The sequence below is a fragment of the Sinohyriopsis cumingii genome, chromosome 11, assembly GCF_028554795.1.
Source record: "Sinohyriopsis cumingii isolate HCF-2022 chromosome 11, ASM2855479v2, whole genome shotgun sequence".
NCBI classification, from domain to species: domain Eukaryota; kingdom Metazoa; phylum Mollusca; class Bivalvia; order Unionida; family Unionidae; genus Sinohyriopsis; species Sinohyriopsis cumingii.
In genome coordinates this window covers 74,016,033-74,042,046 of record NC_142971.1, presented here as the reverse complement: position 1 = coordinate 74,042,046, position 26,014 = coordinate 74,016,033, and the positions used below count along the sequence as shown (strand labels likewise).

Below are 26,014 nucleotides of genomic sequence, written 5' to 3'. Positions count from 1 at the left end.
CACTGGAATTTCAATTATTTTATCACTAAATCTTAAATGCTCAGAATAACGCTTTTCACATAAATGTAAAAGCTGTAATATTATCAGTGAATCAAATAGGCAACAAGATGATGACCTAATAACATCGTCATCATGTTGGAGATTTCAGTTTTAGTGTGAGTGAATATGGTACATGCATATTTCTGTCCCCACAGACCAGTTGTAAAGTTTTTGGGTTTACTGTGAGTGAATATGCAGTGCTGAGCAAATATTTCTTTTAAACACTAGTCCAGGACAAGAGGTTTCAGAAAATTCACTAGTCCCACCTTTCTCTTCAGTAGTCCCACCTTACTCTTCACTAGTCCCACCTTACTTTTCACTGGTCCCAAAATGGTAATCACTTGCCTAGATTTGATGAGATGTATGTACTTAATCCATAGAAGAAAAAAAACAATATAATATACAACATAATTATTTCTTAAAAGAATTCAATTTTTAAAAACATTGGTTGTTATACATTTGGCTTCTTCAGGTTCATGTACACATGTTTTAGCTCATGGATTTGAAAATATGTCCATGTATATGTCTGCCACCTTCCGAGTCATATATTCAAGACAGGGATAACAAGCACAGTCAGTATCTGTCTTACGTTTTATCCCTCCATTTTCAAACAAATTTACCTTCTCCGAATCGCCATTATTACCTTCCTTGCAAAAATAATTTAGCAAACTCATTTTATCCGCTATCAGCTTGCTTGACAACTACTTCTAAAGTGATCATAAGATCAAATTTCTCTTTTAAATACGAACTGAAACAGCTCATTAATTAACGTAATTGTTTCGCTTCAAACACAATATTGCATGTGGAAGTTAATCATCTGTATAATCAATTATAAATTAAAGAATCATTACTGTCATTTAATCAGTTCATAAAGGAAACCAACACTGATGTCGGTAAAGTACCTTTCATTATTTTAATTACACTGACTCACTGGATTAAAATCATAGTGAGCCGCTGGTTATGATCTAGATTGAGTAAACTCAATGCAACAAAACCGCTTACAGCACTGTTAATTGATCATACTGGCTTTCTTTTGTTTGACGTGTTTTGATTTGCCGATAATTTGGTCGCTTAGCCCAATATGCAGTCAAGCGGTAACAGGATGTAAATGTATACATGAAGAGGAGTAGAATCAAGTATTCAGTATGCCCGGAGGGCATGATTGGCCAAATAAAGGTAGATATAGTGATTAAAGCATGAAAATAAGGACTAGCCCGACTTTATTTAAAAGCACTTGTCCCGGACTAGCAACTTGGAAAATTTTACTTGCTCGACTTCAAAAATGACTAGTCTGGGACATCGGGCTTTGGGATTTGCTCTGCCCTGATAAGGTACATGCCCACAGACCAGTTGTAAAGTTTTTGGGTTTAGTGCTTTACAGCACATCAACATAAGTATGTTATTTCGTGCCAAGGCAATTGGTGTTAAGTGCTTTGCCCAAGGACACGCCACCATATCTGACCCTGGATGGCACAATCGTAGGATTCAAACCCACATCATTTTGATCATAAAGTTCGGCATGCTAACCACTGCATCACCACAACTTCTGTGGGTGTGAAGTGGCTATTCATCTGTGTATAATCACCACAACTCCTGTGGGTGTGAAGTGACTTGTCATCTGTGTATAATCACCACAACTGTGAATATGAAGTGACTTGTCATCTGTACAATCACCACAACTACTGTGGGTGTGAAGTGACTTGTCATCTGTGTATAATCACTAAGTAACATGAATGCTCTACAAACACACCAAATATAGTTTCATAGAAACATTACCGAAATAAAAAATGTAGTTTAAGTATATCTTGGTGCAAATTTGTCACTCTCTCTTGTGCACTAGTGTAGTCTATAAATTGATTTAATTCTATCAATACTAATAAACCAGAAAACACTTACAGTAACAATTCAAAGTCTCTCTGAATCTCTCTGACATTTGATAAAGCCATTTGTGAAAATGTTTGATTCGACTTCTGAAGGTTTATCATTGTTCTTATAACAAAATCATTGCAAAGAAATCGCTATTCTATATACTCACTTAAAAGTTGAAGCCAATGTAAAAGTATGTCTACCCTGATCACCAATCATATAATGTGCTAGGATATCCTGGTCTATGTTGCTTGTTCTACTGATTACTCCTAACAAACTGCACAGACCTCGATCTGCTGGTGCATTATGCGATGGCAGATCTGTGTCTGTGCAGTTTGCAACTGAACTTTACTTGTAATGAGTATATATGTTAAATGATTCAATGAGCAATATATCTCTGTAACTGAAGAAGAGCCATACACGACCAATATAACCATGCTCACTCATTAGCACAGCATTTCCACGTGAACAAAGTATTCTGAAATATATTTTATTGATTTGTAAGAGATATATTTGATGGTGAAGGTTACACAGAAGAAAATGCACAACATTATGAAAAAATGAATTTAACATGTCATATATAGTACAAACTGTCCAGGTGTCTAACATGATGCACATAACACAAACTGTCTAGATGTCTAACATGTCATATATAGTACAATCTGCCCAGGTGTCTAACATGCATATATAATATAAACTGTCCAGGTGTCTAACATGTCATATATAGGACAAACTGTCTAGATGTCTTAACATGATGCATATAGTACAAACTCTCTAGATGTCTAACATGACACATATAGTACAAACTGTCTGGATGTCTAACATGACACATATAGTACAAACTGTCTAGATGTCTATCATGATGCATATGGTACAAACTGTCTGGATGTCTATCATGACGCAAATAGTACAAACTGTCTGGATGTCTATCATGATGCATATAGTACAAACTGTCTGGATGTCTAACATGACACATATAGTACAAAAACTGTCTGGATGTCAATCATGATGCATATAGTACAAACTGTCTAGATGTCTAACATGACGCATACAGTGCAAACTGCATGGATGTCTAACATGATGCATATAGTACAAACCGTCTAAATGTCTAACATGACACATACAGTATAAACTGTCTAAATGTCTAACATGACACATACAGTACAAACTGTCTAGATGTCTATCATGATGCATATAGTACAAACTGTCTGGATGTCTAACATGACACATACAGTACAAACTGTCTAGAAATCTATCATGACGCATACAGTACAAACTGTCTGGATGTCTAACATGACACATATAGTACAAACTGTCTAGATGTCTAACATGATGCATATAGTACAAACTGTCTAGATGTCTAACATGATGCATATAGTACAAAATGTATAGATGTCTAACATGACACATATAGTACAAACTGTCTGGATGTCTATCATGATGCATATAGTACAAACTGTCTGTATGTCTAACATGACAAATATAGTAAAAACTGTCCAGGTGTCTAACCATCAGAGTAGCAGACACTGTCTTGGCACAACTGGTGTCACTGCCTACTATAATAGGCACAAACAAAATTGTTTCATATTCCTATTGCACTGGTTTTAAAATAAGGGTAGGTAGGTATTTTTTTTTTAAATTTAAACAATATGTATGTAGTAATAAGTGCTACAAGTTCTGTGGAAAAACTGGCTTAGTTAGATGCACGAATCAATTTACGAGAATTTTGTTTTACCCCAGGGAAAAAGAGTGCTAGGGGTGGCAATGAAAAACAAGGATAGTCAGCCAACCAGAAACACACATTGTTTTTTTTCTCTTATACTTTGCTCTTTGCCAAGTCAACACTGGCTAACAAACCACTGGAGTTTAGAATAATAAATATAAAAAAACAGAATGACAGGTAGTGACAAATAGGTAAGGTGGAGTTTGAAAATTCATCAATTATCACAAATCTGCACTGGGCATCAACAGATCTAATATTATTGAGTTAATTATCCAGATCAATGGGAAAGGAAGGTCAAGCAACTTGCATCAGTAAAACAAGTACAAAACCATATAATTATATTATGTATGGTCTCCTATAGTGACGGAAGTAGAGCAAGTAAAAAACCATTCAGAGTACTCATCTGAGTATGATATTAATGTCAAAATGTAAAATGATCCTTTACACATGCAATCTATCTTCAATGTCTGAATGATAAATAAGTTTGTTCTACTCCACAGTCCACCTGCTGACCACAGAAAACCATCACGGATACAAATGATCAAAGAAAACCATGGATACAACTCATATAGGCCTGATGAATAATCACTCTGCATGTACGCTTTTTTGTATGATCTACAAACATATGTAATGTGTAATATTGTACATGTACACATTTTTGTATGATCCACAAAATGTATATGCAGTGTGTAATACATTCATGTACACCTTTCTGTATGATCTACAAATATACATATGCAATGTATAATACACTGAACATGTACACATTTTTGTATGATCTACAAATATATATGCAGTGTGTAATATGTTGAACATGTACACATTTTTGTATGATCTACAAATATATATGCAGTGTATAATACACTGAATATGTACACATTTTTGTATGATCTACAAAATATACATGCAAAGTGTAATACACTGAACATGTACACATTTCTGTATGATCTATGTAAAGTGTTGAATTTTGAACAAGTAGTGAACCTTATTGAATGCATTAAGTATTATAATTTTATGATATTTAAGCCAGAAAAGTCTTTGTGAAGGGTCACAACGACCTTTCTTCTCCCCCCCCATGTCAGTGTCAAACTTGAAAGGCTAGCATCTATGACTCATTGCGATTTGACCAGGGCATCACAATGCTGTCCTGAGAAAATAATCATTTGAGCTACCAACCATAATTGCTTGATAGGAACCCATGTCAAATTATCATTTTCAAAGGGACACTGATAGGCAACATAGTTCACAGATTCTAGGCTGTCCAAAATCTGATGAAAGAAATGATTATCTTGGGATAATTTAGGAACCGCTGCTTATGACTGGTCAGAGTAAATTAAGGCGTTGTTGTTGTTGTTGTTGTGGGGTTTAGCGCCATTTTTCAGCACACGATAGGCTATACATGGCGGCCAGTATTAATGGTGGAGGAAGAAACCGGGAAAACCCCAGAAAGAACCACCGACCCACGAGAAGCTACTGGCAAGCTTTCTCACTTACCCACATTGGCTGAATCCAAGACTTGAACCGACACAGACAGAGGTGAGATGGCAGTGATCCGTAACGGAGAGCGCTTTCGACCACTTGGCCACTCGGGGCCCCCAAATTAAGGCGCACACTTTAGAAATGACCTAGGTTGAAATTCTTAAGAGAGGAGAAGTTTGGCACTGTGGCAGCCTAAAAAGAACAGTGCTTTCCTCGTTAAACATGAAAAGGGACCAGGTGGCTGTCTCGTAAGAAAAGGACGGGTTTAGTGCTAGGACACACACTTTCTGAAAGAGAACAGCATTAAGGTATGCAATTTTAATTTGTCACATAATTTTCTATTTTTGATTATTTGTTTTGTGCACGTGTTTGACGTGACTAGGATCCATATTATATATCATTTATTAAATTTCATGGAAATCTGTAGATGCTAGAGTTGTTATGCAATTTATCTCTTTAATTTTACAGTTACTAGTTCATTGATAGAACTGACGACTGCATGCTACCCAAATTTTCATATGTGTCGGATTTCATTGGGTAATATGAAATAATTTGCTTTGTCTGTTAGGACGATACTGATTACTGAGTTAATGATAATCACATATTTATATCTGATTTTGTAATGTTTAAATAATCTTGTAAGTTAGGGATTGCTGTGAGCTAGAATTTTGTATATTTTATGCCATAGTAATCGAGCATCTGGTAGCATAGGTAAAGAGATACCGTAATGTTAGATACACTGTTCACGTGTTAATTAATGGTAAGGCGCTGTGAAGTGAGAGTGATGATCTATCAAATTAGTTCACAATTTATGCAGTGTTCAGATAGTAGTTATGCTTCTGAGCAAAGTAAGTGAGGGAATATTAATTACGTATAGAAAGTGATACGTATAGAGATTATGGGGTAATTTTGTCCTTTAAGGAAATAGCTTTTTGAGAGAGACAGGACAGTCTGAAGATGGAAGTCTGGAAACAGATGAAGTGTTCAGAATTAAGGACTAAAAGGTCCAGCCAAATCCAATTAAACTGTGACCCCTCTTACTAAGAAGGAGACGATACAATATACAGTCAATGCAGTAGCATACAAATATGTAAAGATATAGTGTTGTGACATGTAAATAGTGGCTGCAATGTCGCAATAATATTGCCACTGTGTTAGAATATACTATAGGCTATAATATCATCTATCAAAACAGTAAAATATGTAACATAAAGGACATTTTTAGGTGGCCCTGAGCCTGGTGAAAGGCATATTCAATTTAAATGTAACATAAGGACACTATTAGGGGTCCTGAGCTACTGAAAATGGCATATTCCAATTTAAATGTCCAAGGGGGGTGAAGGCTTTAAGTTTATGTTTGAGTGGTGTTTTATTTTTAATTTAGCTTCAACAGTTTTAGTCATATCACTTTGATGTCTGCAGTGTGGCAGTTTATAGTGATGTCAAGCACTAGGGCATCATGCAAGATATGTAGCATGATGTCCTACCCAGTCATATTATCCTATCCTAACACTAACCTCTTAAAGCTGTGTGCCAAATGAGAGAGCTGCTAGTACTATTTTTATAAGTCTTCAGCCAGGCTTCGAACCTTAGACATCACGTATCCGATGCAGATACTCAAACCACTAATGCCACCTACATTGTTACTACAATTTTAACTAAGTTAATGACATATAGCCTGAAATGTCTACTTACTGGTTATAAAAATTAAAATTATGTCTATGTGACATAAATTTTTAAACATTTTCTTTAAAGATTTACAACCCCTCCTGTAATCTGGAAAATGTATAAAAAATAAAACCTTCAAACCCGGCTGTGATATATTGCTCATGTGCAGATGTGGAATTTCCTTTTACCAAAATGAAAAATTTAATTTCACATAGGCATTCACAAGTACAACAAAAGAATAACTGTATGTGAGAATAAAACCTAAGCTATTTGCTATGTTAGTTATTATCTTTCTACTCCTACAGGTGAGGTCAGGTGTGACCCACAGGTAAGTGTTCAGGTGACACAGGCATTTATTATATCAGCTAGAACTTCCTGGTTTACTATTCAACAAAGATATTTCTGATATCTGATAAACACCAGGATTAAGTACACTTTTATTCATTTTCATGTGTTTAGAGCAATACAGTAAATGATTTAAAGGCCACGAACTAACAGGTTTATGGAAATACTTTAATATGTGGTCAAGGAAGCTTTTAATATTTCAAAATACGGCTTTTTGTCCCATCTCACCATGTAGCATTAAAAGTATATGTACAGCGTACTTTATGAAGGTGGTATCTCAGCACAATGAGCATCTGACTCATAATTCAACGGTCACATTTTTTATTCCTGCAAAGATGGGACCCCAGTTTACCAGCTGGCGTAAGGTACTCGCCGTGACAGAATGCTCATATGTCACCTTTGTCCGCATGAAATTGAGTTTTGGCTCGAAGAGTATGATGTGAGAAAACTTGTCAGTAGCTTCCTGCGGGTCAGTGGCTTTTCCCTGGTTCATTCTCAACCAGTTGCCATGTATAGCCTATTGTGTGCTGAAAAATGGCATTAAACACAACAACCTGCACAGGTCAGATGCCTTGGCATGTCCTTCAAAAAAACTGCTATCTCCCATTTCCTCAGCAAGATAATTCGTAAAAACATCATTAAAATGCATAGTAAAATGTACATAATGTAGTCTTACTATCAGGCAGTAAATTTCGTTGCTCCTACTCCATCTATACCTGTCATTATATAAATTTAGTGTATACATTTATTTTAATCAGTTTGAAACAAGTTGGTGTGGTTAGAAAAAGCTAGCAATTTGAAAATAACATTTTATGTTGGATCTAAAGTACTAATTCCACTAAGGCTGATATACTCCACAATATTTAGACCTGTAAATCCAATGCCTCAATAAATTAGAAAGGTTCAATAAAAGTCAGTATGCAATTGATTTTCTCAAGATCTAAAAATGTGGTGCTGTTCCAATGGTTCTGATCATGAATGACAATATCAGAATATTTATTGTTTTGATAATGTGTGTGTTTGCTTATGCATGTGTGTGTGTGTGTCCTTTTTAATGTTAAATAAAACAGAGACCTCAGACTTTGTAGGGTGATAAATGGAAATAAGGCGATGGTCCGTATGTGTGATCTTTAGCTGAGAATTCTGATATGCATATACGAGATTGAAGAGGTAGCACGAGGAACGCTTTTGCACACACACGCACACCTGACAGTCCAAAGATTTACACGATGATTTTAGTATTATTAACAGTGTCCCGGATCAAAGTGAATACCTGGAGGAAATTTTGTGGTGGGGACACTTACTGAATGTATGTGCAATAATGGATATGACAAATGAGAAAAGTTCAAGGATGATGCTTTTGTACTTTTCAACTTGGAAGCAAACTCCCTAACCCAACTAACACAGACAACTAACAATGTTATTCAACTGGGAATATAACCTCCTAACCAAACACACACACATAAACAACTAACAATGCTGATCAACTGGGAACCAAACTCCTAAGAAAAATACAACTCTCTAGTCCAATTTTAAATTAGTTCAGGTTGTATTTCTTTTAAATAAAAAACTTGATTGTAATTTCAGGATTTTACCATTTTTGTTTGTTTCTATGATCTTTTTCAATATTTAAATGCACTAGGCACTTTAAAGCCAAGACTGTACTGATGTGCCATGAAACTATATATATATATATATATATATATATATATATATATATATATATATATATATATATATACAGTGGAACCCCGCTATAACGCGCCCCGCCATAACGCGAATTCGGATATAACGCAGTCGTAGCATGGCTCCCGAAATTTCGTATATTCATTCACACATGGAGAAAAAAAATTTGGAGAAAAGTAAAAAAACAAAACAAGAAATTAACTTCATTTTGGGCATGAGATTAGTTGTGACTTTTAAAATAATATGATCGTGGCATGGTTCCTGAAATTTGAAATTCATTTACGTGCATTTTTATCGGACCATGAAAATATTTGTTTAACGTACGAGAAATAGTGTGTAAAATGTTTATTATAATTTGGTGGAAAAATTCGCGTATGACTTTTAATAATAAATGATCGGAACTTAACAATTTATCCAGGTTCTTTAAGTGATTTTGGAGAAGTGATCGTGTATGAATTCTAAAATAATACGATATATATAACGTACGAGAAATAGTGTGTACAACGCTTGGCTTCTGAAATTTATCAATTTGAACAGGTTGTGGTGAAGCTCCGTATTCTACTCTAGAAGAGAAAACTGGTTTCATTAGGTTTCTGAATTGTTAAGCCGAAGTAAACATTATCGGAAGTGTTACTTATTACGGATCCATGAGTAAAGCCAGTAAATCGTCTTTGTGATTGTCTTCCATGAATTCTGTATACAGTCGTTGCTCAAACAATAGCCGACATGGGCTTCTTATTTAACTGCAATCACAGCCAAGCAGCAGACAAAGCTGTGGTTGATACAAGAGTCGCACAATTTAATAAACATCAAAGGACGAAAGCCGCCAACATGTATGCTGTGCTTGGCGGTGTGATCAAACAACAAACAGTTGAAAGTAAATAATATCCACTTTATTATCTGTAAATTAAAAGGGTATGAAATTGTACATCCGTTCAGCTTAATTTTGTTTTATATAAAAAGTGATTCGTAACCATTGCAGGCCTTCATTACTCCCCCCACCAAAAGTGTCTGAAGCAGTAGTACATTTAGAAGCAAGTTTAAGGTGGCTAGAAACACAAGATGTTGACAGCGTCAAAGTCCTTCAATTAAGAAACATTCTTGACTTTGCTAGAACCCAACAGTTCGCGGCAAAGAAGCAAACGTCATTGGATATATTTTTCAAAAAATGATGAAATTTAAATTTGGAACCACACTGACTTTGCACTTTGCGCAACGATTAATTTAGCAGTTTTCACATGTTTCTTTTGATGTTCACAAAATCTGAAATAAAAGTTATTTGCACGCTGAAATCATGCGTTGATTGTTAATTATTCTTGCAGTTGTCGCATATGATAAAATTTTAGCGGTATGAAATTTGTACAGACACCGTATGTAGACCCGGGAATAGCTGCATGCAATGACCGTACGATATCAGACGGCAAGTAAATGGTTTCAATATTTTGTTCATCCTATATTTTACACGACGAATTCAGACTATTACAAAATTATTGAATATTTTAAATCTGTACGATTTTCAATGAAATTACATCCATTATGGATGAACTGCATGCCACGATGGCACGGTAGCATAAGGTGTTGATACACTTTTCATGATATAGCGATAGTCTGGTATTATCGGTCAATCTGTATTATCGTTCAAACAAATAAAAATTAGTAAATGTTTTTAATGCACAGTAATAACCTATAAATATATTAGCCATCGATTATTTTGAATATATCTTAATTAATGCATTCCAGTTAATATTCATCTGATGATAAGCCGACTTTTGATCATTGTACATGTATACAAGTATATCTTCTCGGAAAAAAAGTTAAATATTGTAAAACCCCGCATTAACGCGACCCCGCTTTTAACGCGATCCGATTTTATGGACCCCGATCATCGCGTTATAGCGGGGTTCCACTGTATATATATATATATATATATATATATATATATATATATATATATATATATATATATATATGCCACTAGTATTTTAGGATGAATGATTGCAGGATTTGCACCAATTTCTACAAAATCAACCAAATGTGCAAAATCATACATAACATTTGCATGACTTAATATTCTTTACTTTGAAAAATATTTGTACATTTAGAAAATCCCCAATTTTATGAAATCAAGAGAGAAATTCTCCCTTAATTTTCAGCTGAAGATTAAATCCCATTTACACAACTATGTATCTGGAGACTTAATCCACAAACAAATGATATTTAATCCATAAGCAATCAAATTATATTTCATCCACAAATAAATGGTGTTTAATCTACAATCAAATTTAATCCACAAACAATTAAATGATATTTAATCCACAAACAATCAAATTATATTTAATCGACAAATACTTGTATTAATTTCATCCCATGAATAGACTGGCCTTAAGTGCTGGGTTGGGCATTGACAGGGATGTGGGCAAGCATGAAGGGGTGGGGTGGGCACTGACTTGTAATGTAGACTGGTCTCAAGGGGTGGGTTGGGCACTGACTGGGATGCAGACTGGCCTCATGGGGTGGGTTGGGCACTGACTGGGATGTAGACTGGCCTCAAGAGGTGGGGTGGGCACTGACTGGGATATAGACTGGCCTGAAGGGGTGGGGTGGGCACTGACTGGGATGTAGACTGGCCTCAAGAGGTGGGTGGGCACTGACTGGGATGTAGACTGGCCTCAAGGGGTGGGCTGGATATTGACAGAGATGTTAGCGACTATTTACATAAGATGATCTTATCATTTCTAACTATAAAGCAAAGATGATATCTTTACCTTCAGCTTAGTTTTCCTGGCGTGTACAGAAATTTAGTTCAAATGCTAAAAGTATAACCGTATCTTGCTTAGGATTACATAATATGAATATATTCCGGATTTGTCAAGGAGCTTATCTCTTTTTGACCTTCATAATGAGTCCCTAATTTTCAACAAGCAAGTGCCCTGGGTGGACAAGGGGTCTAAAGCACTCAAATTTGCCTATCAATGCCACCTCTGAAAGCATGGGTTTCAGCCTCGGGCTCAGCCTATCTGGGCAGGGCTTGACAGTAGCTTTCTGTGGGTTGGTGGTTCTTCCTGAGGCTTTCCCAGGTTCTTCCTCCACCAGCTATACTGGCTGCCATGCAAAGCCTATCATGTGTTGAAAAATGGCATCAAACACACAACAACAATAATCAAATTATTTCAAAAAATATTAAAACTTAGAAAATATGGGAATCAAACAACAATGAGTTGGTGTACAGCAAAAAAAGATATATTACTAAGCTACTGTACCAACATTTTCTTAGTATACAATGATAAGATGGGATGATTTGGACAATAACATTCTATGACCTATCGACATATTTTGGAGAATTTTAAACACATAAACTCCTGGTTTACATTTTTCTATCTCCTCTTCCCTAAAGTAACGTTTTACCAATTTATTTTCATGTGTCACTTTACCGAAAATGAAAAAATTAATATTATAAGGGTTTGTGAACAATGTAAAAAAAACTTAGTTACACATTTTGTATTGTTTTGCTAAGAAATTGCTTTGTTGTAATAGTAGTAGTTTTATTCTTTGATACAACAAGTCCCTAATATGCAAATGAATATCTGATACAACAAGTCTCCGATGCAACAAGTCTCTGATACAACAAGTCTCTAAAGTCAAAAATGGTACTAGCAGCGTCCTTGCTTGGTGCTCAGTATTAAGAGATTAGAGTTAGGGCTGGGTTGGCCTGGTGTCAAGATAATGTGACTGGATGGAACATGATGCTACATGTAAATGGCATGTCCCTTTGCTAGACATTACTGTAAACTGCCACACTGCAGACATCATAGGAATATAACTGATTTTTTTTCAAGCTACGTTAAAAATCCAAATCACACACACACACACACATTTAATATAAGGCTAAGCATCCATAAGCAACACTTTTGATAAAAGTCCTACATGCGAGACTGAGTATCAATAGGCATAACAAGTCCCTAATATGTAACTGAGACTGTGCAGGCAACGTCTTGGATATAAAAAGTCCCTTATATGAAAATGAACATATGCAGGCAATACCTTGGACAGAATGAGACCTTAATGTGAGATGATAGAACAAGACCTTAATATGTGACTGAGTATCAACAGGCAAATGTTGTAGGGACAATGGATGTGATTTAACCATTTCCAATTTTCTAGCCTTTTAAATAGATACATTGACTTAGAATCCATGTTTCAAGAAATTTGTTGATTTGTGGTCCAAAACATAAATGCAGAATCTTTATAGTGCACTCAGCCCTAACTGGGTCTAACTCTGGCCTATGTAGTTGAGTTAAACAACAGGCATGTGTGTTCATGTAAATTAATTAAAGAGCTTTTTATAGTGTTTTAAATCACTGATGATATCTGAAACAAAACAGTAGATTAGTAGATCTCTTTCTTTAACTAGGAACAGTAACTAGTACACAGTTTTAAAGGAAATACAGATTTTGTGATTCAACTTTGACGTAACTTATTAAGAAATAAAGATTATGTTTAAAATAGGAAACAGAGGTTTCTGTGTTAGAAGCACCTGAGTCAGGTATATAAATATCACAAGGAAGTCTTCCACCTAGTTTGATATATAATAGGGGAGTTTTGAATTTCAATTTGGTAAGTAAAAGGTATCAATTAAATATGAAGCCTAAAGACTTATTTGCTCCACTGTCTAATTTCCCCATTTAGCCTACTGGGTACTTTACCATGGCAGCTACAACATCTCTAATATAACAAGTCTTTCACGTGAGATGGAGTATCTGATCTTTTCTGTTAAATCATACAATATAATATAACTTAGGCTTCATTATAATAACTATATTTTACTTATGGGGGAGCCAAGGTAGTTCAGTTAGTAGCAGCAGACTTGTAATTAAAGGGTTAATAATTCAATACCAGACCAGCATGGGTCACCCACCTTCTTGTGTCTTTGGGAAAAGTACTAAGCTTGCATAATATAGGCAATACTGTGTACAAAGTGCCATTCGAACCCACAAAGATTTGTTTAATTATAGGTATTAGTGGGAGAAAGGTGCTAACCTTTAGTTCATTTCATACAGAATCAAAGCTATGTTCTTCTAAAAGATTGGACTATTTTTGTAGCATATAGTATCTGCAAAGCTGACATTTACATAAACTGGTAAAGACTTCACATAGTCACTGTGTGCCTCATCTAAAATGAATGCACAGCTGCTGTAAATCCTACATTCTTCACGTACCTGATCCAACTATTAAAGTAATACAAACTGTCATAAAAATTTTTTTACAAATAAATACTGAGTAGTTCTTGTGAGTGAAAAACTTTACTATTGTCACTTATATGATGAATTTTTCTGTTATTCACTAAGAACAAAAAAAAAATCCTTTTAATTTTATGCTTAAGCAAGTGTGCAAGGTAAAATGTATTAAAAGTTTCAAAGTATTGGAAATGCCAACTGTTTACCATTTATATTTTGCAGTAATTTGTGTACATTTGCATAGAGTAACATAATTTGCATAGTAAATCAGAGTAATAAAATTCTCTGAAAAAGAAACAGCATCATGTGGGATTTAGTCCTGGACATTTTGTTTGACAAGTTAACATACTTATGTTCGATGATAGTAACTCTTACCCCAAAAATGATTTTTTTGTGTGCTTGTTATCCCTGTCTACTGAAAAACAACATTCTGGACTGTTAAAGTAAAATTTAATTATCAAATGTATTTCTCTCTGGACTAGCAACTAATTGTTTGCACACCATGTCATAATTATTATAATCCAAACTGTGAGGCTAAGTATGACACCAATCACCATATAAATAATCTTAACAACAGTAAGTACATGCCATCCATACAAATATTCTTTGTAGAACTGTTTACCTGCCTGAAGTACAAACTGAGACTTCCAAATATAATACTGAACCATATTAAAAAATATATTCCACTTTTTAAAAAATCATGAAACAATATGTCATCAAAAAAATAATTCTGGTCTGTAAAGTCGTTGACAATGTAATTTTCCGTTTCACACACTAGAACACATGACAACTAATTTACTGCCTTTTAAAAATGCTTTGTAAGTTACGTGACATGTGTTTATTTCATTACCATTTATGTACTATGCTGTGTTTGTACGTCTAGCAAATCATGTCTGATTTAAAGTCTTTTTTGAAGCTGTTGTCATATTGGTAAAAAATGAAAAATGTAATTTTTAATCATGCCGACTATAAAAAAATCTTATCGTAAACTTTAATCGTGTTATTTTTCAGAAAAAGTCGCCACTAATTACTTTTATAGAGTGAACATTATATAAAAAAATCATCATGCTAAAACACTTCAGACATGTATAATGAAAACACCCGATCACCGCTATAGATACTTTTTATCAGTATTGCCTCGCTCCAAATTAAACATAAATGCTAAAATACTTACCGAGTTAATCCTGACGAAGAAATATTGAAAGAACACAACGAGAAAAGGTATAAAAATCCATTTGTTGGGGCTGTCACCTCCCATCGTTCTTGTTTAAAAAGACAAAGTTATTGCCTCTGTAAAATCACGTTTCATGTTTCATCCCCTCTTTGCCGGATACGTTCCCTGTGATCTATTTTCTAACCAGGAAGTTTTGGGGAGATAAAAACTTTCCAAGTTTGTGGCCGCTTAAGTCAATGTAAAGAAATCCCCTATATCAATATCAATATAATAAATTATTTTTATTCAAACCATTTAACATGTTTCTGAAAATATTATTTTTTTCAAACATAAAATGAGGTCACTTAAAGAATTTAACTAGGAGTTAAGGCTTTACAATGTGTAGGAATAAATATTATGGTGCAATTCAATCGGAATATCATCGGTCTTTTCCGTCAAGAAAGAATTTCACCATTATTGATGGAAATAGCCGATACATGTTCCAATGGAGATATAGCCTTGAAATGAGCGAAAACGACGTAAACTGTTCACCCTACACTATGTTTTGCTTAAGTAAATGGGTAGTTTTCCTGGAACTGAGTTATCGAGTGACGCAAGGTAAAGCTTCCAGACAAGGCAAGAACGCCACCTGGTAAACAGTCTAAGCTAGTCACTCGGATTACTTTGGCTTTTATGGCAATGTAATTGACCAGATAACAAAGGCAAGGCCTGGGGATGAAACAATGTTATAGGAAAGAGGCATTCCCAAATTTGGGCCGTTAGACGAAGCTACCTTGAAGAAGAAAAAGAAAAGAAAAAAAGACAAAAAGTCCCAAATATCATCTTGAAACGTACATTTATATCAGCCAGGAGGAATGATATAAGAAAAGAATTTAGTTGCATACAAGGTCCTTTTATGACATAAAATCTTGGTGAATAAGCTCACTAGGACTTTATATTAAATTGTAATCTTACAATTTATTTCCTCCACTTCTGTAGCCATCTTCTAACTTTTTTACCAATATGACAATGTAAAGAATCATGCTGATGTAACATAAATCTTATCTTTTTATAACGGTTTAATCTTAATGATATCATGAATTGCTCACTGTTTGAGATCAAAATGCTCTAGGTGCGCGGTGGTACGTACAACGGTACATTTTCACCATACCAGTAAATCGTTAGTTCACGCCTGTAAATTATGTACGGAAATTCCCGAGGAACCTTGTTACGACTTGAATGGGAGGCCCCGAGTGGCCGAGTGGTCTAAAGCAGCAGGGAAGTTGTACAGACCAGACGTTCCAGACCAAATAAAGCCTCCTACGAGAACTTTCTCCGTAGAAGCCTCAGATTTCAAAAATAAGCCTTCCTACGAAAATTAATTTGCGTAAATTCACTCCCGACTGCAATTTTTTGTGTGCAAATTCAATGATTCCAAACAAGTATTTTGGGGGGGGGGGGGGGAATTTATTCTGGTGTCTTTTTTGCACAAAGGATTTGGCTGCTGATCCTAATTTTACCTCGCATTAAAACAATATAGTTGAAAATAATATGAGTCGGAAAGCTAGTAGAGTTGGAGAGCCTCATTCTGCCAAATTAGCGCGAGAGCAATTAGCGGCAGTGAAGAAACTTATCCCAACAAAACAATTATTTAAGAAAAAAGTTCGTGATTACGAAGACTCGCAATATGGAATTACTGAGATATCGTCAAAGTTGTTGAGTCCAGTCACTGGAGCAATCGAGCAAGTCGCATACGGCGACAAAAAGGAAGATAAGGAACTTAGGAAGAAGGGGCTTATTCCTATGACACAGAATATCGAGCAACACACTCGATTATTGCCGGAGCGAATAGTACAAACACAAACACGAGCACAAGCACGAGCACAAGCACTAGCACAAGCACAAGCACGAGCACAAGCACAAGCACTAGCACAAGCACAAGCACAACAAGAACAAACACAAGCACAAGCACGAGCACAACAAGAACAAGAACAAGCGCAAGAAGAAGAACAAGCTCAAGAGGAAGAAGAAGAAGAAAGGAAGGAGGGTGTTAAAAAAAAAGAACCTCGAGATATAATAATAGAAAAATTTACCAAGAGTGGTTGGGAAACAATGGAAAAACAATTTGAGGTATTTGGAGATGATATTAGATTATTTGCTATTTTTGCTGAAGATTCCTTTGACAATAGAAAGGCGTTTTTAACTGAAGACGGATTTAAAAAAATTAAATCGCGGGATGTTTGGTATAATAATTTATTTCGAGTTAGATTTAATTTATCTGAGGTGAGAAAAACCAGTGCCCTGTATAGTACATTTCTGGATATCGCAGATGCAAGGAAGGAGGAAAAAAAAACTTCGGATAAATCACAAGAAATAACTCAACAAGAGAAAGAAACTGCGAAGTCCGACTATGAAAATCTTCATAAAGCTATCAGAACTATTTTTACACGTGATGTGTATTACCAAATCGCGAATGGAGAAAATTTAGTAGATATCGCCGCGGATTATGATGATAGGGATAAATATTTTAACCCCGGTGTTCGTGGAAAACCTCTTGAAAAAGGCAAATATATCGACTGGATATATTTTGCTAGTAAAAAACCACCTTACAAACGTGATGACGAATATTTTAAATTTATGGAAAAAGTAAAACAAAAAGAAAAAGAAAAGGAAGAGAAGGACGTGTTAACGGATTGGTTTAACGAACCATCAACACCAAAACCAAAGACAGGAAGCGGATATACCATTTGCCCTGATAGTGTTGTCAACGACGTATCTCGCCTCGAGGTATTAATCGGAGGAAAACGAGCTGGAAATAACTCCCGTGAAATAATCAACGAGGCCTCAGATATTTGTCAGCGATTATTCCGCGGCGGTGTCATTAATTCTCACATTTACAAGGAACTTGTCGATGAGCTCATCGATTAAAACAACACAATTGAAATAACATGATTGTTCACAAATATCAGCGCAGACCCAAACAGGTCCGCGTAGTAAACTCTCGATTGCCCGTATACAGATATATACACGGTAATGGATTCGGCGATATTATTGGAAGTCTTTTTACGCGAATAATACCTAAAATTGGACCCGTGATCAAACAGCTCGGGTTAAAAGCAATAGGAAAAATCGGCGAGACTGCCATTTCTGGTATCAGTAATTTGGCCAATAAAGGCTTCAATGCTGTCAAAAGTAAAATATTAAATTTAGTGCGCAAAAAACAACCCGTCAAATTACCCATCACCAGAGAAATGCCACCCGAAATCAGCAAAGTCATAAATGACGCAGCAAATAAAAAAATAAACGATCTAGCGCAGGAAGTTGCTAAGACAAATTTAGCGCAGGAAGTTGCTAAGATAAATCTCGCAAATGAAGTTGCTAACACAAATCTAGCAAAGGAAGTTGCTAAGACAAATCTAGCAAAGGAAATTGCAAATACAAGCTTCATTTCAGGCAGCGGTCTTCGTTTTAGATGATATTCTTAATAATAATGTTCGCACAAGTGTCAAATGAAGTGTTCGACATGGACGAGCCTGTAGGCAGAGACACATCCGTGCGAGATTTCCAGTATTTCTCGTACGACGCAGTTGACCCAAATACAAATAATCGCTTGGAAATTCAAGTTCACGATACAACAAGATATTTTCTTCCGTCTGAGGCATATATCGAGGTTGTTGGGAGAATTATTAGGACAAACGATACCAACTTTGGCGAACATTTTAAAGTCGGATTCGTCAATAACGGCATTATGGCATTATTCAAGAGCGCCACTTACATGATCGATGGAAGAGAGATCGAATCAATTACCGACAATGTTGATATAGCAACAACGATAATAGGACTAGCGAGATACTCGGATGATTTTACCAGGTCAGCCGGTCCTAGTATGATGTTCGCCAAAGATAACTCCGATGACCCTGAACATGTCCAGTATGAAGCCAGGAGACCGAAAAAACATACTGTCGGTGCCGATGACGCCGACGTCGAAAGTGTGGTGATAAAAGTAAATAACAATTACAACCTTGGATTTGCCACGAGAAGAGCTATGTTGACTAAGAATGAACTAAGATTTTCCTGTGCAATTCCGTTATCTCACATTTTTGGATTTTGCAGACATTTCAGAAAAGTCATTTACGGAGCGAAACACACGATAACTTTCGTTCGAGACGCTGCTGGCAGTGACAAAGCTATCTGGAGAGAAGTGAGCGCGGATGCCGCTAATGTCGGTAAAGTTGTCCTAAACAAATTTACCTTGTGGATGCCAGCGATAGTTCCATCGATGCTCGAGGAAGAAAAATTATTATCATTCATGAATCAAGGCGGAAAATCCGTCATGTCCTGGTTGACAACGATGACCGACTCCTGCGATGTTAATATCAACGGAATATTTACCTGGCGAATTGCGTCACAACAAGGTGTTTCGGCACCTAGACACATCTTTGTTACTCTTCAAAACGCAAACAGATACGATCAACTTCACAGTCATATGATATTTGATAATTTCGATGCAACAAACGTTTCACTGAGAATAAACGGCCAGCAGGAACCATCAGAGGAAATAGCCATCGATTTTAACAACTATTCGACTGCCCGCGCATATCATCGCTTGCTAAGTTTCATGGGCCGCGATCAAAATATCGATACCGGATTGCAAATATCACAGTTGGATTTTAATACTCGCTATCCTATCTATTACTTTTCCCTGGAACATCTCGACTTGGTAAAACAATCCGTTGTCGATATCCATTTCAAAGCCAGAATTAACACAGCCGGAGCAGCAAGAGCCATCGCGGTAATCCTCAGCGATAGAACAATGATCTTGGAAGGCATTAGCGGCAGAATGAGAGTCATCGATGCTCCTGTCGAGAACATGTGATAAATTCCAAATTTAGACTAAGCGATTATTAATATGCCATACGAACACGTCAGTGTAACTCTGACCCCGGGTCAGATAAAAAAGCTCCAATCAGCGATATCAAAGCGATGCGGTATGAAATTAACTTTGAAAAACGATCAGATTCACGGTGGGCCTAACAAACTGTCGCTAACTAGAGGTCAACGTGAACGATTTACCAAGGCCAAATCAGCAAATTCTGGCGTTCATGTGAGCCTTTCCATAGGCGCCATCAGAGATATGGTCAAAACAGGCGGATTTCTTCCTTTTCTCCCTCTGATAAAAATGGCCCTTCCGATTATTGGAAAGACATTAGGATTAGGCGCGCTCTCGGGCATAGGTTCCAAATTAGGAGAAAAAGTGGTGGGAGGACGATACGGTAAAAAAAAGGGAGGGTTACTTCCCGCCCTCTCTCCCCTAATCGAGAGAATGTTGCAAAAACGACAAAAAGGATCCGGCCTTTATCTAAGACGCCCCCCATACGGATCCGGTCTAAGATTAGCACGGCCTATTCAAATTTAGATCTAATTAACGAAGCAAAGAATAAAAAAATAAAATTTTTCAGAGGTGTATTTATGCGAGATCAACTACCAGAAAAACCAAACCCTACCGAGACAGGAATAATAAATCTCGATAAAAATACCGGCCCTGGCACGCACTGGGTTGCCTACGCAATTAATCCTCGCGAAGTTATTTACTTTGACTCATATGGATTAGCACCGCCAAATGAATTTATCAGCTATGTGTCAAAACTAAATCTTCCGGTTTGGTATTCGACTCTTCCAACACAAACATTAGCTGATCCACCAATATGCGGTCCAGAGTCAATTAATGTTCTTGACGCAATTTCAAAATCATCCGGTCCGTATCACAAAATTGTATTTGAATACGCCGTAGATAAATATCATGGTTGATATTTACGGTAGATTTATCTACAGGAAGGAAAAAGCAGAAGTGACTGACGTCGATCTATCAAAGTTCGTAACCAAGAGCGATATTAACAATCTTCTATCGCTGTCAGAGGTGGACCCTGGCGAAGTTGCTGTTTTTCAAAATACCGAAGGAAGATTACAAACCAGCAACGTGAAAATAACTGATATAATCAAGCGAGACGAATACCGCGATCATATCAGTCAGTTTACTCGCCAATCGGAGATGGTATTAAAATCTATTGCTGATATTACCGATATTATCGCGGTATTACCACTAAAGGCCAATATCGCGGATGTGGAAAAATCCGACAAGGAGTTATCAGCGGCGATGCTTCTAAAGGCCAATATCGCGGATGTGGAAAAATCCGACAAGGAGTTATCAGCAACGTTGCTTCTGAAGGCTGATAAAGCATTACACGACGATCTTCAGGACAGAGTGACAAAAAGATTTACCAAGCTAACTAACGATCTTAAAAGACTAGACGATACATGAAAAAATCTCAGTAAAAAACTCGACGAGGATATAAAAAAATTCATCGAAACCTCCTCAACTACACACAGCGATCTCAACGAGAAAACAAAGAAAATCAACGAAGATATCGCCCAAATCAACAGAGAGATTGAATCGGCACGTGCATTAATATTTCAAAAAACCGATAGAACATCACATAACGATCTCAGCGAGAAAGTAAAATCCATCAACGAGGAAATTACCAAAATAAATACCGCGATGGGTCAGAAAATCGATAGAACATCACACAGCGATCTTACCGAGAAAACAAAGAAAATAAACGAAGATATCGCCCAAATCAACAAAGATATTGAAGCGGCACGTGCATTAATATTTCAAAAAGCCGATAGAACATCACATAACGATCTTACCGAGAAAACAAGAAAAATCAACGAAGATATCGCCCAAATCAACAAAGATATTGAATCGGCACGTGCACTAATATTTCAAAAAGCCGATAGAACATCACACAGCGATCTCATCGAGAGAGTAAAATCCATTAACGAGGAAATTACCAAAATAAATATCTCGTTAGGTCAGAGAGCAACAATCGACGATCTCAACAAAAAAATCAGCGAGGAAATTAATAAACTCAACGATCTTGTTGTTCCCGAATTTACCAAGGGGTTTAACGCGATACGTGAATCAACAGATGAGAAAACAAGAAAAATCGACGAGGATATTACTAAAATTAACGATGAAATTAACGCGGTACGTGAATTAGCGCGTCAAAAGGTCGATACATCAGCGAACGATGGAAAAATTCAAGAAATCAACGAGAAACTTCTCGCCGTAACAACAAGCGTCGACGAAATCAAAGTAGAAATATCATCGTTGGAAATTCCAATGTTGGGAAAAATTACGATAGCGGAGGATGTTACAACAGATTTTCTTTTATTTATAACATTTGTGCTGAGGTCGGAATATTTTGCCTGGACACCCGATAATGATTCTTTTAACTTTACCGCGCCAATTCAAGGTGTATATCGAGTATATATTATTTCGAAGTCATTAATAAAATTTAACGTGACGGCTCTTCTTCGTGAAATTTATGAATACCATCCTGGATTTTTCGTTATTTCCATAGATGAAAATAAAACTGAAACTTTTAAATTAACGCCATCGGATAGAACCAACATGGGACCAGTGCATTATTTTGTAATTTTCGAATATTTATCTAGTTGGGGCACAACCGATCCACCGGGAGCTCGTCAAGTTGTTATCGAGACAGATAATCCCGAGCCGTTTAAGGTTGCCGAGATAGAGAATCTCAACTAATTGGCTAGATAAATAACTAATAAATGACCGCATCGGATTACCGTTATAATCAGGCGCGATCATGGCAGGATTCGCTAAAAAAACTCCTCGACGAATATCAAACAAAAATAAAAAAATACCAGCGTAGATTAGTTACCATTGACGTCGCCGTGTACACGGTATCCGCGGTAGTCGCTGGTGCTGGAATAATTTTATCCGCGGTAACAACAATCGCGCCGATCGTTGCAACAATAATAATCTCGTCAACAACGACAATCGCTGGTGTTCTCAATATCGTAGCAAAAAAAATCTCATCATGCGCGAATGAGAAATTATCGTTGTACAAAAACAAACTAACCAAGATCAATGACGCGTACTCGAAATTATCATCGTTGCTTTCGGAGAGTCTCAATGATGGCATTATCTCCGATCTAGAATTTTCGGTAATGATCGGTATTTACTCGGAGATTGAACAAATGAATATTAATAATGTCCGAGCTAGCTCAGATCGTGACAAACACGACACCGCCGACAACGACGTTAATATCGTTAAGCTCAACCAAGCCTGAATTTAGCATTAATTTTCCAACACCAATTAGCGTCAAAGAAATTGCGTTAACACAATTGCGTGTCTATAACAGCTGGCCTAATGTTAGATCGACGTCGTTCGGTAAATTATCATCGAATAATTCACTTGTTTTTGCCAATAAAACCAAACCCGATGGGACACCTGATTGGATATATGTCGGTATACCAACAGGTAGTTACGAAATTGATCAGCTAGATAAGGAATTTACCACCAGAATATCAAATATAACCGGCGATGCTACTCCGGGAATAAAAATATCTGCGCACGAACCAACACTATCATCGATGATAGAAGTGAAATCGCCGTACATGGTAGATATTTACCAATCATCGATTAGGACCATATTAGGTTGGCCCGAAATTCCCCCTGCGGAAACATCGGATGATACAACTCCCGGGTTTACCTCGTTGGATTTACCAAGGCAGCCCGAACCAAAAAAATCCGACTTTATCACCGACGAGGATTCGGGATTATTCCCCACATCCAGCTTTGATATAATCAATGATGCCATTAATCTCATGGAGCAACATAAACACGATCGTATTGTATTTTCTTTTAATTATAGGGGATGGGGATATATTTCATGGTTAGCTCTTCCCAAAATCCCACCCCCGGATACAGTGGTAGATGCTGGTGAATATAAAAAAATTGCAACAACCCCAATAAACGGCGATCATGTAAAAAAAACCATCAGTGAGTTTAATAGAGTACATAAAATATTTCTTTCTCAATTTCGATCATTTTTCAATGAATGTATCGAAAATAAATCAATATTGTGTGAATTTCTCCCAGGGGTTGTAAGAAGCTTGAATAAAATTGCGAATGATCTTGAATATTATCATAAAATGCTCATTCAGGCAATCATCGACGATGTATCAATCGGTGATTATGTTCTTCCTATTATCAAATTTACACTGATCAAAAATTCAGGAAATAAGAAAAAATTCATGGAATTACATAAATTAACCGAGGAAACGCTACCAAATTTCAAATTCCCCGGTTATGACGTTGATAAACTAAGAAAATCAGTCACTGATACCATTGATGAGTTATTTCCGAAATTACACGCCGCGTGGGCAGAGAAAAGACAATTAGCGCTGTTACTCAGACACGATAATGATCCTACCAAAGGCGGGCGGCATATCTCGCCAGGTATTGTTAATATAACGGAAGTTATCGCGATTTATCTTCACGCGGATGTTGTCGAGGGCAGCTACAATGTTGATTCGTCAGAGTCAAATCAAGCACAACAGGGATTTATCTTGTATTCGTTTTCACCTAGCGCCTCTCCGGGTTATTTGATAATAAAGGAGCCGGTGAATCCGTTTTATCTGCGATGTCATAATCGATTGTTGTCGAAGATAAATTTCAAACTAACGGACCAGAAAGGAAATTTGCTTGATATACGCGGGGAAACTGTTAGTATCAATCTGCTGGTGAAATCGTAAATCTGTACACCAAGGAAAAATGGGCCAAAAAAATAAATAAAATCCAGGGAAATTTTCAAAATTAGTATTTTTTTTTTAATTTTTGATGGGGTAAATTACCCGTCAAATTGTGAAATTTGTATAATTTCGTGAATCTGCCGGGTAAATTACCCGTCAAATTGTGAAATTTGTATAATTTTATGTTTTTGATGGGGTAAATTACCCGTAAAAACAAAGAAAATTGGATAATTTCAGTAAAATAAAATTATTTGGTAAATAACAAAAAAAATAAATAAAAATCAGAAAAATTAGGAAATTTGCGTAATTTTATGTTTTTTATGGGGTAAATACCCGTCAAATCGAGTAATTTATATAATTTCGTGAATTTGCTGGGGTAAATACCCGTCAAAATTATGCAATTTATGTAATTTCGTAAATCTGCTGGGGTAAATACCCGTCAAAATTGCAAAAAAATAAATAAAATCCAGGGAAATTTTCAAAATTAATATTTTTTTGTGGAAATATTCAGGAGGATATTTCCTTGGCCTTGTTCTCATCGACAAGCTTTTTCAACTGTCTGATGCGCGAGCTTGTAATTTTTCTTGATTCATATTCGTCGGATAAAATCAATCTAGCTTTCTCCACTAGCGTAGATAATTTAACGAAATCCTCGATGCGATCATCGCTGACTGTAGCTAACGACTGATACATCGCAATTTGGATTTTCTTTATTAATTTGTATTCTGACGGCAGCGTGTATTTGTATTCAAGTTTCCCTTGAACAATCGCCTCGAATTCGGATCGGATTTTATTCGTGTCCAACTCCGATCGAAGATTTATTTTTTTCTTCAGGTCATCGATGGCTTCGATGATATTGCTTATGGTTTGTTCATTCATGTTATATTAATTTTGTAATATTCAATTATTCTTCGTCGCTTTCCGAATCAAATATTATCGGAATATAATAAAACTCAATCCACTCACCGAGATTATATGAAAACGTCGCCCTGTATTTTTTTTCTGCTGCATATCGTACCGATGCTGGATTAATTTCATAATATTTCGCAGCTGCAGTCATCGATTCGAATATCATTTCCTCGCCTGTTTCCTGATTTATCGATTTGACGGCCTTGGCGTATTTAGGGTGCCTGCCAGTATTACCAAATATGCAATTTTCGCTTTGAGACACCGCGCGAAGATTGGTTATCTTG

At 36.4% G+C, this 26,014-nt stretch overlaps 1 protein-coding gene across 1 annotated transcript in view; it reads right to left on the bottom strand.

The window, feature by feature from the left end:
* LOC149788742 (uncharacterized) overlaps nt 1–15,427 on the bottom strand; it is a 64,743-nt gene extending 49,316 nt beyond the window's left edge. Inside the window, exon 1 of the mRNA XM_089974840.1 lies at nt 15,215–15,427. Within this exon, the coding sequence (XP_089830966.1) occupies nt 15,215–15,298 (84 nt within the window). The 5' untranslated portion in view covers nt 15,299–15,427. The remainder of the gene's footprint in view (nt 1–15,214) is intronic.
* Between the last annotated feature and the right edge of the window lie 10,587 nt (nt 15,428–26,014).